This window comes from Oncorhynchus mykiss, chromosome 20 (genome assembly GCF_057628025.1).
Source record: "Oncorhynchus mykiss isolate SJ-2025 chromosome 20, ASM5762802v1, whole genome shotgun sequence".
NCBI lineage: Eukaryota > Metazoa > Chordata > Actinopteri > Salmoniformes > Salmonidae > Oncorhynchus > Oncorhynchus mykiss.
This window is the reverse complement of record NC_143041.1, coordinates 5638276-5656093: the sequence shown is the minus strand read 5'-3', so window position 1 is coordinate 5656093 and position 17818 is coordinate 5638276. Positions and strand designations below refer to the sequence as shown.

General features: G+C 41.3%; 1 protein-coding gene across 1 annotated transcript in view; it reads left to right on the top strand.

The window, feature by feature from the left end:
- Positions 1 to 11270: 11270 nt before the first annotated feature.
- Positions 11271 to 17818, top strand: part of LOC110498829 (cadherin-related family member 1a) — a 129611-nt gene continuing 123063 nt past the window's right edge. Inside the window, exons 1-2 of the mRNA XM_090212039.1 lie at positions 11271 to 11543; positions 12133 to 12228. Coding sequence (XP_090068165.1) covers positions 11465 to 11543; positions 12133 to 12228 — 175 coding nt within the window. The 5' untranslated portion in view covers positions 11271 to 11464. The remainder of the gene's footprint in view (positions 11544 to 12132; positions 12229 to 17818) is intronic.

The window sequence follows — 17818 nt, the reverse complement described above, 5'->3', positions numbered from 1 at the left end:
CAGAAATTCAATGGTTCAGTCTAAAACCTTGCACATACACTGCTGCCATCTAGTTGCCAAAATCTAAACTGCGCCTGGGCTGGAATAGTACATCATGATGCATGTTTTTTCTTGGTATTATCTTTTACCAGATCTAACGTGTTATATTCTCCTACATTAATTTCACATTTCCACAAACTTCAAAGTGTTTCCTTTCAAATGGTTTCAAGAAAATGCATATCTTTGCTTCAGGTCCTGAGCTTCAGGCAGTTAGATAGTTAGACTTGGGTATGTCATTTTAGGTGAAAATTATTGAGGTTTTTAATCCTTGTGATGTGAAGATCAATTATAGATACAACGCATCGGTGCTCATTGGACATTGGACATAAATATTACACAACAAGTTGAAAATCGCAAATTCAACAATGAGTGGTTTGGAAGGAATCGGTGACAGTGGCTAACTGCAAGCATTGCAACTGGGAGGTCGGGAATAAACAAGCTCAAACTGGGAAAATACGTTTTGAACGGTCATTCAACACGGATTTGTAAATCTTTCTCTTTCTTTGATGACAACATTTGCCCTCTGTAACGGTTTTCTTTGGTGAAGGAGAGTCGGACCAAAATGCAGCGTGGTATTCTTGATACATGTTTAATAAAGATGAAACACGAACAGTACAAAAACAACAAACGTAACGAGAAAACCTAAACAGCCTATCTGGTGCAAACTAACACAGAGACAGGAACAATCACCCACAAACACACAGTGAAACCCAGGCTACCTAAATATGGTTCCCAATCAGAGACAATGACTAACACCTGCCTCTGATTGAGAACCATATCAGACCAGACATAGAATTAGACAAACAAGACATCCAACATAGAATGCCCACCCAGCTCACGTCCTGACCAACACTAAAACAAGGAAAACACACACGAACGATGGTCAGAACGTGACACCCATGAAGGACTGACACACCACCTTCCTGTTCAAGTGAGCACATCACAACAAGGTGAGTACACAAATGTCTTGTATGCTGCTGCATAAATTATGTAATACGCCAGGGAGATACGAATACTTTAGCTAAGGAAGTAATACCAAGTGTATGTTCTGTAGTAAGCTGCTAGTAGCCCATGTGCATCACCCTAATATTTTTGTCTATTTTCAGCTCTCAAATCAAATTTTATTGGTCACATACACATGGTTAGCAGATGTTAAATGCGAGTGTAGCGAAATACTTGTGCTTCTAGTTCCGACCATGCAGTAATATCTAACAAGTAATCTAACAACTTCACAACAAAAGAACGAAAAAGTATATGTACATATAAATATATGGATGAGCGATGGCCAAACGGCATAGGCAAAATGCAGTAGATGGTATAGAATACAGTATATACATATGAGATGAGTAATGTAGGTTATGTAAACATTATATAAAGTGGCATTGTCTAAAGTAACTAGTGATACATTTATTACATCCAATTTTTTATTATTATAGTGACTAGTGATTTGAGTCAGTATGTTGGCATCAGCCACTCAATGTTAGCGATGGTTGTTTAACCCACGGTGATCGCTACATAAATAGTCATATTAAACATTCAGGAAAATACAAGTGTCTCACATGTATCGAAAACCTAGAATCTTGCTAATCCAACTGCGTTGTCGGATTTAAAAAAGGATTTACTGCGAAAGAATACAATGCGATTATCTGAACATAGAGCCCCATAATTATTTTTTTTAACCAGCACAGGCGTAACATAATCACAAACTGCATTAAAATAAATTGTTTACCTTTGACGATCTTCGTCTGTTTGCAATTCCAATGCTCATTGTTACACAATGAATTATCTTTTTTTTGATAAAATCCGTTTTTATAGCCTAACACGAAACATTTTGTGAACGGCTTGTGTCGTGAATTCCGTCTCGTTCCATTTTCGACGACACATTCCAGGTAAATAACCCACACAGAACGTGACTTTTCCAGTCATGTTTGGTTTCACTGCAATCAACTGGTTTGTTTGTAACACAATCAAACCTGATGGGCCATTTCGCGGGACGTATTGACTGAAAGAAACAAGTCATGACATCAATGTGCACCAATGATTTGCCCGCTGTTTCGTTGATTGACTGTCTTTTAACCTAATGACCACTGATCATCTTGAAATCTAGCTGGGTAGATAGCCAATGAGCTGAGCTAAATGGCAATACGCCATGTTTATGTGTTGCAAGACCAACCCATGTAGTAAGCTCCAGCGTAAAGTGAGTCATTCGCTATTGAAGTTTCATACCGGAAAGAGAAACCCATATTACGCACTGCATTGTTTGGTGAACGCGCAGATCCAGCTGTTTATATATCAATCATTATGGCGACTAACTCAGGGAAAGCTAAATCTAAGTCTATACAGATGTACACACAATTTTAGAATAAATTGATTGGGAAGGTGAGACAGAGATTGCTGTAGGACGCATCATTTAGCGATTGTGGAGGAATATTTTTTGAACGGGAGAGGACATCGTTTTGGACTGGTAAGTTCTTATCATGCTAATGCCCTTGTTTGAAATTAATAATATAAAATATTATTTGTGATTTTTATTTTATTTTAGAAGCAATATATATACATTTAATGTCATGAAATGTGAGATGCGTGTGTCTGCCGCCCCACCCCAACCCACACGAAATAGCCTATTTGAGGCTGTTGAGGAGAGGGCAGGACCACATCAATGGCCAAAGTGAAATGGAGACAGTAGATACAGCTGGTCTGTCATAATATAATAGAGACAGTAGATCTAGCAGGTAATAATAATATAATACTATATTCAACCTTCAACTCTCTCTATATATCTGCTTATTATACCTGTTGATACAGGGCTCATATGTGAAACTATTTTAACTGAACATTTTCTTTCACAGTGACACTGACTCCGAATGGGAGTCTTATCTGGTGTCCTGTGTGAATTTAAGTATGCTCTCTCTAATTCTCTCTTTCTCTCTCTCCGAGGACCTGAGCCCTAGGACCATGCGTCAGGACTATCTGGCATGATGACTCCTTGCTGTCCCCAGTCCACCTGGCCTTGCCGCTGTTCCAGTTTCAACTGTTCTGCCTGCGACTATGGAACCCTAAACTGTTCATTTTTACTCTTGAGGTGCTGTCCTGTTGCACCCTCTACAACCACTGTGATTTCCACCCGGCACAGCCAGAAGAGGACTGGCCACCCCTCATAGCCTGGTTCCTCTCTAGGTTTCTTCCTAGGTTTTTGCCTCTCTAGGGAGTTTTTCCTAGCCACCGTGCTTCTACACCTGCATTGCTTGCTCTTTGGGGTTTTAGGCTGAGGCTATATAAATAGATTTGATTTGATAAACAGTTACCCATGTTATTTTGTAAATGTATATACATATTTTTTTCATATTTTATCAATATTTTATTTTTTTCATTTTTCATTACATTTTTTTTTTACAATTTTGTTTTGGGGGGGGGGGGGGGGGTGTGTTAGAATACCATTTTGGTATTTTGCATACAGTTATTTGTTTCAAAATGTATACCTTCACCAATTTGGCACTTGGGTACATTTGGGCGACTTGTGTGGGACACCTGGGTGACTTCATGATAAATGTCATGTAGCACACTCATTTTGGAAGTCATTCTTCATTCAACTTTGCACAAGTACTGTTTCCCTCGTATATTTTTCACTGAAATTGTCATTTTAAAGATGATGATACAAAAAAAAAATGTTTTTTTTTTCCGTTGTTTTATCTAAACCAGATCTATTGTGTGTTATTCTCCTACATTCACATTTACACAAACTTCCAAGTGTTTTCTTTCAAATGGTACCAATAATATGCATATCCTTGGTTCTGTGCCTAAGCTACAGGCTGTTAGATTTGGGTATGTCTTCAGGTGTAAATTGCACAAAGTAGGGGGGGGGGAGGGAGCTGCAAGAGGTTGTAAACAGCCACCACTAACATTGAGTGGCTGCTGCCAACATACTGAGTCAACTCCAGCCACTTTAATATTGTAAAAAATGATGTAAAAAATGTATCACTAGCCACTTTAAACAATGCCACTTAATATAATGTTTACATACCCTACATTAGTCATCTCATACTCTATCTCATATATACTGTACTCTACACCATCTACTGCACCTTGCCATCTTTATGTAATACATATATCACTAGCCACTTTAAACAATGCCACTTTTATATGTTTACATACCCTACATTACTCATCTCATATGTATATACTGTACTCAATACCATCTACTGCATCTTGCCATCTTTATGTAATACATATATCACTAGCCACTTTAAACAATGCCACTTTTATATGTTTACATACCCTACATTACTCATCTCATATGTATATACTGTACTCAATACCATCTACTGCATCTTGCCTATGCCGTTCTGTACCATCACTCATTCATATATCTTTATATACATATTCTTCATCCCTTTACACTTGCGTGTATAAGGTAGTTGTTGTGAAATTGTTAGGTTATATTCCTTGTTGGTTATTACTGCATTGTCGGAACTAGAAGCACAAGCAATTCGCTACACTCGCATTAACATCTGCTAACCATGTGTATGTGACAAATACAATTTGATTTTGGTGGTGGACGCTTCAGAGGTGGGCGTGGCAGTTCGCCCTCAAAGATATGGGTAATCAACAGAATCCGTGTGCATTGTATCCGTGTGCATATTACTCTAAGATACTGTCTCTGCAAAGAATAATTATGACGTCGGTGATCGAGATCTCCTGGCAGTGAAGTTGGCATTAGAGGAGTGGAGACACTGGCTGGAGGGCACCAAGGAACCATTCGTCATCCTCACCGACCATCAGAACCTGGAGTAAATACGGACAGTGAGGAAGTGGAATCTGCGCCAAGCAAGGTGAGCGCTTTTCTTCACAAGGTTCGACTTCAGGTTAAAAAAATACACCAAGGCCGATGCCCTGTCCCGTCTCTACGATTCGGGAGAGGTTCCTTTCCAGAATGCACCTATAATCCCATCCTCCCGATTCGTGGCTCCTGTAGTCTGGGACGTAGATGTGGACATTCGCCAGGCTCTGGAGAGGGAGCCCGCACCCACTAACTGTCCTCCCAAGCGCATCTACGTTCCTGCAGGTATCGGCTGCTGACCTGGGCACACACAGCTGTCGTCGCTGGACATCCTGGTATTTCTCGCACTACCCAATCCATCTCTGAGAAGTACTGGTGACCCACCTTGGCGCAGGACGTCACTCGTTACGTCAAATCCTGTTCCGCGTGTGCACAAACCAAATCCCCCAGAATGCTCCAGCAGGGAAACCCCTTCCTGTTCAAAATCCTATTGTTTAATCTCTCTTTCTGGTCTCCCTACTGCTCTCCAGCTTGCTGAGGCACTATTCCAGCCTCACTTCCAGGTATAGGCCTATGTCCAACGGGCAGGTGTAGAGGATGAACCAGGAGCTGGGGAGGTTCCTGAGGAGCCACTGTCAGGACCGGCAGGGAAAGTGGGCTCGACTCCTTCCATGGGCGGAGTATGCACAGAACTCACTACGTTACTCCTCCACTGGGTTGAACCTCTTCCAGTGTGTTCTGGGTTTTCAGCAAGTCCTGGTTCCGTGGAGCCAGACCAAAGCTCCTCCGGTTGATGATTGGTTCAGGCGCGCAGAAGAATTGTGGAGCGATGCTCACGTGAGACTCAAGCGCACTGTCCACCGTCAAAAGGAGCAGGCAGACCGCCACCGCAGTGAGACCCCGTGTACCACCCTGGGGATTGTGTCTGGCTTTCTACCAGGAACCTCCCACTCCGCCTGCCCTGCAAGAAGCTGAGCCCCCGGTTTGTGGGGCCATTCAAGGTTCTGCAGAGGGTCAACGAGGTGACCTATAGGTTACAGCTTCCCAGTGACTACCTTATCTCACCTTCGATTCATGTCTCCCTTCTCAGGCCGGTGGTTCCTGGTCCCCTAGCTGATGCTGTCCCCCACAACACCTCTCCACCCCCCCTGGACATCGAGAGAGGCGTAATGGGGGTTGGCTGCAGTATCTGGTGGACTAGGAGGGGTATGGCCCAGTGGAGCGGTGTTGGGTTCTGGTGGAGGACATTCTGAATCCCAACGTCATCCGGGATTTCCACCTTCACCACCTGGACCGGCCCGCTCCTCGTCCTGGGGGCCGATCCTTCTGGCAGGCATTGTCCTGCTACTGGAGCCGCACGGTGTGGGGGGAAGGGGCTACTGTCACATGTCCAAAATACGTACTCTAAGCGCCCAAGTGAACTCTTCTATGCAGCAGAATGCACATCCTAAGTTACCACTTGGAGGGACTCTATAGTCACGTGCAACAGCGTCACTACCCAACAAAGCAACCAAGCTCGCAACCGGAGCTCAGTACACAAAGGACTGAAGACTACAGAAGGTTTCAGTCTTTACCTCTCTTAGGAGTCACTCAGTCTTTTCCTCTTGGCCATTCGAAACAGAGTAATATGGCACATCCTCACCAACAAAGCCAAAGCTTTCAGGCCATACTTTCACAGAGGATGAAGCGAACCGTCCACCTGCACTTGGAACGGAACGCTTTGTCAAAATCAAGAAAAACTTCTGTACCTTTGACCCGTTCCAGGGAAGCCAAAAGACAGACGTTCTTAGCAGACATAGAGGATGCCTTGGATGGCTACCCGAACGCTACGGGTTCTGACAGGATTTACCTGTTTCAGTGAACGTTGTATAAACACTTGGTAAGGTTCATCCGTCTACAACAGCAACACGTGTAAAATGACTAAGTGAAACTTCCCACGGCACTGGAAATAGATTCCAGTAGTTCTGAGACTCGCAAACATGACAGCTCGCTGGCTAACTGTCAAACAAGCTCAGAATGAAAACCCACAAGCATACTATTATAGGCTTTGTTCAGCCTACTTTGGCCTACTCATTGAAACAGGAATGGAAGAGCTATTACCATTCAATCAAATGTTTCTGTCAAACATCCCAACTTCATTAACTACTTGGACCCAACAGCCCACGTTGATTTTCCAATCTCTTGTGAGTACAGCATTTGAGGCATCAAAAGTGAGCTGCGCTAAGAGCCCTGACATCTCGGTATTCAATATTAACCTGTCTAGGACAGGAACCCCTCGTGGAACCCTTCGCCAACAGCCAAGGAAAATCGTTAATCCAGCCACTGTGTCTGATTTTAATAATGCTTTACAGCGAAAGCTCCACAAACTATTATGTTAGGTCACCACCAACTCACAGAAAAACCCAACCATTTTTCCAGCCAAAGAGAGGAATCACAAAAAGCACAAATAGAGTTAAAATGAATCACTAACCTTTGACGATCTTCATCAGATGACACTAATAGGACTTCATGTCACACAATACATGTATGTTTTGTTCGATAAAGTTCATATTTATATCCAAAAATCTTATTTTACAATGGCGTGTTGAGTTCAGTAGTTCCAACACATGCAGTTTGGAACAGATATTGCAGAGAGCCACATGAATTCAGAGAAATACTCATTATAAATGTTGATGAAAATTCAAGTGTTAGACATGGAAAGATAGATACACTTCTCCTTAATACAACCACTGTGTCAGATTTCAAAAAAACTTTACGGAAAAAGCATAATCTGAGAAAGGCGCTCAGAGCCCAAACCAGCCAGAGAAATATCCGCCATGTTGGGTAGTCAACATTATTCATAAATAGCATTATAAATATTCACTTACCTTTGATGATCTTCATCAGAATGTACTCCCAGGAATCGCAGTTCCACAATAAATGCTTGTTTTGTTTGATAATGCCCCTCATTTATGTCCAATAGCTTTTTTTGTTAGGGTGTTTGGTAAACAAATCCAAAAGCGCGATCTGGTCTAGTCGGACAAAAAGTTTAAAAAGTTATATTACAGGTCGAAGAAACTTGTCAAACTAAGTATAGAATCAATCTTTAGGATGTTTTTATCATAAAAGTTCAATAAAGTTACAACCGGATAATTCCATTGTCTGTAGAAAAGCAATGGAACGAGAGCTACCTCATGTGAAAGAGCGTGACTGAGAACGAGGCTGCAGGCAGACCCCTTAGTCAAACAGCTCCCAAACGGCCCCCCTTCACATGATACGCCTGAAACAAAGTTCCAAATACTTTTAAAGAGGTTGACATCTAATGGAAACCTTAGGAAGTGCAAAATAATCAATTTCCCACTCTGTATTCAATAGGGGTGAGTTCAGAAACTACAAACCACAGATTTCCCACTTCCTGTTTGGATTTTTTCTCAGGTTTTTGCCTGCCATATGAGTTCTGTTATACTCACAGACATCATTCAAACAGTTTTAGAAACTTCAGAGTCTTCTATCCAATGCTAATAATACAATGCATATATTAGCATCTGGGACTGAGTAGGAGGCAGTTCACTCTGGGCACGCTAATCATCCAAAAGTGAAAATGCTGCCCACCATTCCAAAGAAGTTTTAACCTGTCCTTCCCTTATATACACTGAAATAGTATAATTTCAGTCGTCCTCTACTATGAATCATTTTGTTCTATCACACATAGTACTCTTGTGGTTGAACATACACTACCATTCAAAAGTTTGTGGTCACTTAGAAATGTCCTTGTTTTTGAAAGAAAAGCACATTTTTTCATCCATTAAAATATCAAATTGATCATAAATACAGTATAGAAATGGTTAATGTTGTAAATAACTATTGTAGCTAGAAACGGGTGATTTCTAATGGAATATTTACATAGGTGTACAGAGGCCCATTATCAGCAACCATCACTCCTGTGTTCCGATTGCTTGTTGTGTTAGCTAATCCAGGTTTATAATTTAGAGGGTGTGGCATCAGGGATAGGAGCAGTGAGTGATGACGCACAAAAACAGTATCTACCACGACACCAATAACCACGCTGTCAAAATAACTGCAGTGGCTTGCAAAAGTTTTCACCCTCTTGGCATTTTTCCTATTTTGTTGCGTTACAATTTACACAACATGCCTACCACTTTGAATATAATACATATTTTTTATAGTGAAAAAACAGGAAACTTGAGTGTGTATAACAATTGGGGTATGTCTCCATTAGCATGGCACATCTAGCCACTGGGATTTTTGCCAGTTATTCAAGGCAAAACTGCTCCAGCTGATTCAAGTTGGATGGGTTCCGCTGGTGAAGAGGTTCTTAATTGGACTGAGGTCTGGGCTTTGACTAGGCCATTCACAGACATTTAAATATTTCCCCTTAAACCACTCGAGTGTTGCTTTAGCAGTATGCTTAGGGTTATTGTCCTACTGGAAGGTGAACCTCCGTCCCAGTCTAAAATCTCTGGAAGACTGAAAAAGGTTTCCAAGAAGAATTTCCCTGTATTTAGCGCCATCCATCATTCCTTCAATTCTGACCAGTTTCCCAGTCCCTGCCGATGAAAAACATCCCCAAAACACGATGCTGCCACCACCATGCTTCACTATGGGGATAGGGTTCTCGGGGTGATGAGAGGTGTTGGGTTTGCGCCAGACATAGTGTTTTTCTTGATGGCCATATAGCTCAATTTTAGTCTCATCTGACCAGGGTACCTTTTTCCATATGTTTGGGGAGTCTCTCACATGCCTTTTGGTGAACACCAAACGTGTTTGCTTATTTTTCTGGCCACTCTTCCGTAAAGCCCAGCTCTGTGTAGTGTACGGCTTAAAGTCGCCCTATGGTCAGATATTCCAATCTCCGCTGTGGAGCTTTGCAGCTCCTTCAGGGTTATCTTTGGTCTCTTTGTTGTCTCTCTGATTAATGCCCTCCTTGCCTGGTCTGTGAGTTTTGGTGGGCAGCCCTCTCTTGGCAGAGTTGTTGTGGTGCCATATTCTATCCATGTTCTTAATAATGGATTTAATGGTGCTCCGTGGGATGTTCAAGGTTTGAGATATTTTTTTTATAACCCAACCCTGATCTGTACTTCTCCACAACTTTGTGCCTGACCTGTTTGGAGAGCTCCTTGGTCTTCATGGTGCCGCTTGCTTAGTGGTGCCCCTTGCTTAGTGGTGTTGCAGACTCTGGGATCTTTCAGAACCGGTAACACATATACTGAGATCATGTGACACTTAGATCGCACACTGGTGGACTTTATTTCACTATTATTTTTACTTCTGAGGTTAATTGGTTGCACCAGATCTTATTTAGGGATTCATAGCAAAGGGGGTGAATACATATGCAATCACCACTTTTCCATAATTTTTTTCATTTCACTTCACCAATTTGGACTATTTTGTGTATTTCCAGTTTTGTTCAGTAATCCAGGCTCAAACGCAGTCACAACAGGCAGACATAAAATCCAGATAGTATCCGTAAAGTACATAGAAACATTTCAAATTATGTTTATAATCAATCCTCAGGTTGTTTCTAGTCTAAATAATCGATAATATTTCAACCGGATAATAACGTTGTCAATATAAAAGGTAAACAAGTAAGGCGTGCCCTCGGTCACGCACATGAAAAAGTTCTGGGACACTGAAGTGTCCACTCATTCAGAGTGGTCTTACTCCCTCATTTTTCAGAGTACAAGCCTGAAACAATTTCTAAAGACTGGTGACATCTAGTGGAAGCCACAGGAAGTGCAATTTGAGTCCTAAGTCAAAGGATACTGCAATGGCATTCAATAGAAAACTACAAACATAAAAAAATCCCACTTCCTGGATGGATATTTCGCCTGCCAATTCAGTTCTGTTATACTCACAGACATTTTTGTATACGTTTTGGAAACTTTAGAGTGTTTTCTATCCAAATCCACCAATTATATGCATATCTTAGCTTCTGGGCCTGAGTAGCAGGCAGTTTACTTTGGGCACGCTTTTCATCCGGAAGTGAAAATAGTGCCCCCTACCTTAGCGAAGTAAAATTACAGGTTGTAACTCAAGAAAATATGAAAAACGCCAAGGGGGATGAATTATTTTGTAAGGCACTGTATCCCCACAGTATTTTACTTTATTCAAGCAATTTAAATATTAAATTGTAATACATTCCCACCTGCACAATTGTAGACAAACGAATTTAACATGAATATTAATTCAGATTTTTTTACACATTAATTACACATCAATCATGCATGAATCAAGATGATGAATTATATATCAATTAAGAAATATTTAGTCTTGATGTAATAGATATCTATATATTAAATACACATGAGTTAATTTTCTCATCACATTAATCAATATCTTTTTAGTCTTTTAGTGTTTTCCAGTTCAGCTCCTTCTGGGCAAGGCTCTCACAGAGTGAACACTCCCAGACCCCAAGCCCCTCTCTTGCTGACCCGCCCCCTGCCCGACAATCGGCGGTAAATGGCCTGATTGGAGAGAAGGGGGGTCTATATGCGTCTCCGGGGCTAAGACGTGTTATTGGATTAGTATGTGGGCATCTGCCTAAGCCTTCCTTCTCTAGTTCCCCGTAAAACACCTTGAAGGACACCTCGTGTACAAAACTAACTGTAGTATATATACCTCCACAAGCTCTTTTCTTGGTGTGCTTTCATGGCTTTGCTCTCTAGGATGAAGAATGTCAAGAAGTTACATTTTTCACTGCTTCTTGTATTAGTGCATGTTTGCTTTGGTAAGTCTACCTTTTTCTTTTTGCTTCATGTATACCTGATTGGCAACTTAAATAAGCTTTGCTCTGATTGTTAATGGTTTTCAATTGCACTAGAGGGCTTTGAGAGATGGCTAGCATTTTCATAATCATACATTGTAGAGCTAAGAACCTGTTTTTCCTGTTCTGTATTTAATGCTTGCCTTTCCTCCCGTCACCTGCTTACCTGCTAGTTGCAAGTGAGTGCAATATCTTATGATTTAATAGAAGTAGTATTGTAGGATATTGTTTGAAACGCCCAAGTGATTTTGAAGAATGTAAAATTACACCACAGTACCATCAATTGCGAATACTGTATGTATTTGAAAAAAAAGCTATTTTAATTACATTTGATGGCGTGGGGAAAAGTCAAGAAAAGTGTGTATATTTTTGGGCTGGTTGACGTAACTGCGCCTGTAATCCCAGTCAAGGGATAGAGAAAGCAGAGGGGGTTAGTACAATATACCCTGCTCTGTTTATCTGACACCAACAGCCAGTGCTAAGATGTCATTAGGGGGAATTAGCAGTACAGTATAACAACAAATGGATTAGAGTCCTGGTCTATCTCTTCTAGCACAAGCAGACTACGCCCCATTTTTCTACGATAATGGGCCCTACAGTAGCAACGGAAACCTGGCACTCTTCAGTCTGACAGAGGACACTCCTGTCGGTAAGACCTGACCCTAACCCCCACAAAAATTGACAAATAACCGGAAATCAACTATATATATGGTTTGATGTTAATAACATGGTAATTTAGCAAAAAATAAGTAATACATGCTCACATTCCCCTATCAATTCCATTGATCGTTAGCCCGTCGTGGCTAAAGTTAGATGACGTTTGCAATGGCTGTTTAAATAAAATCAAGCCATGGATTTCAGTTTCTCCTTGCCCATAGGCAACTTTCAAGGTGAGGAACATGGCAATAAATTAACATTTTGGTCAACCAGTCACTGGCAGGTAGATACATAAAAAAAAATAGCAGAGAAAATTATACCAACAAAACACAAAAAAACAGATGAGCATGCTTTGTTATGTTTCTAAAACAATACATGTATTACGAGTAAGAAAATAAGAAACTAATGTGGTATATTGAATAATATGTATTTTTTTATGACATGAGTAATTTATGAGTAATTTATCACATTTATCAAAATATCACAGATGAGACAAACATTTTCACCTGCTCCTTTAAGGGCAGGAGGTTACCATGATAGTGTGACTTAAGTCACGTTTGTGCTTGTGAGATTGAGTCTGATTAGTAGAAGCATTGTCTTCTCTTCCCTAGCAGTTGAAACTCAAACATAGAAAAACAACCTAGCTTGTGAAGAAAAGTAGACTCTCATTTCAAGTTATTTAGACCAAATTTTAGGCCTGTGCGCAGAGTGTCTAAAAAATGAATCTTTGACGTGGCTCTTCCTGTGCTCACAGCCCCCAGCTAGACAGTGTTGCAGTACGAGGTGGGATAGACTATATAGGATTCGTAGATCTTTGATTTTGTGCTATTTATTTACCAGCTATGAAACAAAATGGCAGAAATACTTTGAAACAGGTACTGGAGCATTTATTATACTATAAATGTGATCACACTTGCCTATTTTTATTCAATAATTGAAACTGGTCGCTTTTTCGTGACTTTCTTTTACAAAATAACTAGGAATTAACACTTATTTTCAATTAACTGGCAACATTACAATAAGGTATAGAACTCATTGGATTACGAGGAACAATAGCAGGTCTATTTCACTCCAGCAGCTGGCATATTCTGTCCTTTCACAATTCACCTGTGGGAACATGGCAGCTCTCAACATTCGGCAACAAAAAAGATTTTGCCACTACTATCCGAGAGATTGTTTGTGAGAAAATTACCTCTGACCTTGACATGCAATTAAAACTTGCACTCTTAATTTCTAAAGTGGATACCTAATCAACTAAAGTGTAACATTTGGAGACAGTGGGAAATCAATCTTCTAAAAAATAATCACTCTAAACTTATTCTTGTAAATTCAATGTGAGGGTCACAGGACTTGAAACTTCCTTCATGAGCTATCATTTCAATCAACTGTTTGGGCAGAAGAAGCTGAGTCCCATGCCACTGATAAACATTGCACACTGCACGGGTCCTCTGGATGTCGTGCCTGATTGTACAAATCCACAGTTTTGATGTCAAACACCAAATTGTTCACCTCGCAAAGGAATCGGGGCATATGCAGAAAAGAGGATCAGAATCTACCACGATCTGAATGCCGAACTGCTGAACAGAGGGCAACCTACAACTAGGTGAGATCCCAGCTACGCAATCTAAACCTGAGTAAACCCGGTAAAACTCATCTTGACCTTATGAAACACAACACACACGTTTTCCACTGCAAAGGACGCAGTGGAATTCTTCGAGAAGCACATCAAGCCCAACACAAAAGGGGACGAGCCGACAGATCTAGGCTAACCCCAATTTGACTGTCTCAATATTCAGGTATGCTATCCACCCACAATCATGCAGCCTAGCCTATTGGCTGTGATGTGACCCTTAGCATAAGACAATGATGAGGACACCCCCTCAATTGGGTAAAAGGAACACATTATTATCATTTCTGAACATTGGACTTTGTTATTATTATATTGCCCGTGGACCAGGATATTTAGACAATGATTACTCCACACCAACTAATGAACAATGGACAATGTACACTGAGTGTACAAAACATTAGGAACACCTGCTCTTTCCATGATATAGACTGACCAGGTGAATCCAGATGAAGGCCTTATTTATATCACCTGTTATATCCACTTCAATCAGTAAAGATGGGAAGGAGACAGGTTAAAGAATAACATCCAGCCAACTTAACACAACTGTTTGAAGCATTGGAGTCAACATAGGCCAGCATCCCTGTTGAACACCTTCGACACCTTGTAGAGTCCATATCCCAACAAATTGAGGCTGTTCTGAAGGCAAAAGGGGTTGAAACTCAAAATTAGGAGAGGTTCCTAATGTTTTACACACTCAATGTATTGACACGCTATACAGACTGGAGTTGCTTCCTTGAGGGGCTACTGTCATACCCTGATCTGTTTCACCTGTCTTTGTGCTTGTCTCCACCCCCCTCCAGGTGTTGCCCATCTTCCCCATTATCCCCAGTGCATTTACACCTGTGTTCTCTGTTTGTCTGTTGCCGGTACGTCTTGTCAAGCGTACCAACATGTTTTTTCTGTGCTCCTGTGTTCTTAGTCTCTGTTTTTTAGCCCTCCCGGTTCCGACCTTTTCTGCCTGCCCTGACACTGAGCCCTCCTGCCTGACCATTCAGCCTGTCCTGACCTCGAGCCTGCCTGCCGCCTGGTACCTTTCGGACTCTGACCTGGTTATTGAACTTCTGCCTGTCCTCAACCTCCCTATTGCCTGCCCCTTGTCTTTTAATAAATATCAGAGACTCAAACCATTTGTCTCCTTTGTCTGCATCTGGGTCTCGCCCTGTGTCGTTGTAGCTACAGCGCATTGCATCCCTATGCGATAAACTGTTCAGGATAGATCTCCAGTCCCATATGGGCTACCACACAATTCAATTTTTTTCTTCCTGTTGACATTTTGTGTGCCACTCAGGTTACACTCCTGAATTTATCTCCCAGGGTTGACTTGGCCTACAGGTAATGATTTAATTATTGCGAAGATCTAGATTATAGACTGCATTTTTGCTTAATAAAAATTGAGGCTACATTATGTTTAAGGTCATTTAGATCATATTGCTAATAATAATGAGGATAATGGAACAAGAGCTATGGCTCCCACAGCCATTCCATTGACAGTTTAGGCTTGCATTCATGTTATAGTTGTCCTATTTGTTTTTCCTTTTCTCTTCTTTTTCTCTTCATCACCCACCTTAATTCCTCAAGTCTGCAAACTTAACTTTAAAGGTAGATGACGGGTGCATGTGTGTTCTGCTTTTTGTTTCACATCCATGTTAACAGTAAAGATAACAATTTAAATAATTAATAATACTTTTTTTACCATGGCAATACTAGCTATTCTCTCTTGGAAGTTGAAAGGCCTAAACTTCTTTATTAAATGTTCCAACTGTCCTGATAACCTAGCAAGAAGCCATGTTCATATAGCAATGCTCCAAGAAACACACCTGCTCCAAAAGGACTCACATAGTCCGGGTTAGGGAGGGCTTGGTCGGTAGGGATGTCCTTGTCTCATTGCGCACCAGCGACTCCTGTGGCGGGCCGGGCGCAGTGTGCACTGTGTAGCCTCTGACACATTGGTGCGGCTGGCTTCCGGGTTGGATGCGCGCTGGGTTAAGAAGCAGTGCGGCTGGTTGGGTTGTGTATTGGAGGACGCATGACTTTCAACCTTCGTCTCTCCCGAGCCCGTACGGGAGTTTTAGCGATGAGACAAGATAGTAGCTACAATTGGATACCACGAAATTGGGGAGAAAAAGGGGTAAAAAATATTATTATTTTTTTAAACTCTGAATTACCATATTGGGAAAAGGCGAAGACCAAGAAGGCAGAAACACTCAATGTATCCATAATGGAAAGAAAATTGCCTTTATTTACAAAAATGTGCTTTTCTTTCAAAAACATTTCTAAGTGACCCGAAACTTTTGAATTGAAGTGTAAATCTAAAGCTAAAGAGTACACCTTCTACGCAAACAGGCATAAATCATTCTCACAAATCGATTTTATACTATTATCTACACCTCTATTTTCTTTCATAAAGGGAACAATTTGGAATTTCTCATATGATTGATGAGGATTTCCATATGGCAAATGTACGGTCCCTTACTAGATGCCCGCGAGTGTTATAAAAATAGGCAGATGGCCGCAGGTCGTGCACCAGGGCCCGCTCTTCTGGGAAGTCATCGAATGAAGTCCCTCGGACATTTGGTTTCCGTTTTATAACATTTGACATATTTTATCATTTTTCCGCCGTACCAGAAAATTCCACCAGATAGCTGCTTTTTGCAAATGGACAAAACAGCACCAAAGTGACATGGTCATTTCTCCTAAACGGAAAAGAGTTTGAAGACAAAACTCGGTGAGCACGGGTTGGGGCAAATGGGCTTTTAGCCCAGAAACAAGATGGTATTGAGGCCTCCATTCTTTTTTAGTTTAGGCCCATTTTCTGGGATTAAAGGTCAAAAACGGTGATAGAGCACTAATTTGACGGCTTGACGTCAAAGTACATGAACCTACGGTGTCAGGAAAAAGACAACAGCCTAACTATCGTTATTTAAGAGAAATCGTGCAATGTACAATTGGTGATGGTTAAAGAAATGTTGTTGGTTTTTCCAGTTCCAGTTGCGGCATGTTCAGACGAATCTGTTCAGGAGAGTTTCGGAGCTCTGTGATTTCTGTGATTTTCTGTGATTTTCTGAACTCACACAGTTAATGGGGAGTGACACAAAGTGAGGCTTATACGTAGACACACAGGGTGTGCAATAGTTACCTGCGTTCAAACTATCAAAGAACCGTCAGACCTAGAGCTCTGAAACTTTGTATACATGTTCTAGAGCCTAATTCGATAGTACACAGTGAGTTATGTGGCTCTATTAGGTTCTCAGGCCGAGAAACAGCCTCGTATATTTGCAATGACTTCAATTCATTTTGACCATCAGGAAAATGACCGCATTTAGAAAAGTCCCAGAGTAACAAGACTAGGTGCATTGAAACCATTTCCGCCCATTGAAACGGACCCTAAAGTTTCTGTCCGATAGCTTATTCAGGGACACCGTAGCAACATCCGGGAAAAGTGGATTTTCAGCAATAATTAAGGTCGCTGCTCGCATGACCTATCGAGCTGAAACTCGGGATTCAGGGTCACCTCAGCTAGGCCTACACACAATGTCAGAACTGGACCCGAAGCTAGAACGTAACTACATGTTTTTAAGTTTTTAAAATTTAATAGCGTTGTGAATTTTGGGCCTGCTCTAAAATATGTGATTTTTGGCTTCTAAACGAGTTGGACAAAGTGAGTTTGGTGTCAGTATGTACCAGCTTGGTGTCAGAATGATATCTTATTGACTGATGTACGCTGACTTGGTGGCTGACTTTGTCCATTTGCAATAAGTTTAAAAAGTGCTGAACCATTACAAAAATGACAGACTGAAATCAACACTAAAAGTGTTGGCCAATGGCATCACCGTAGTTTCTAGGCCGTGCCGAGTTCATGGAGATGCCCCACTTGACCGTAGCTCGCTCTGTCTGACTGCAGCGACCGTGCAAATAACAGGCCCATAACGAAGCCTGACCTAAATTTGAGATG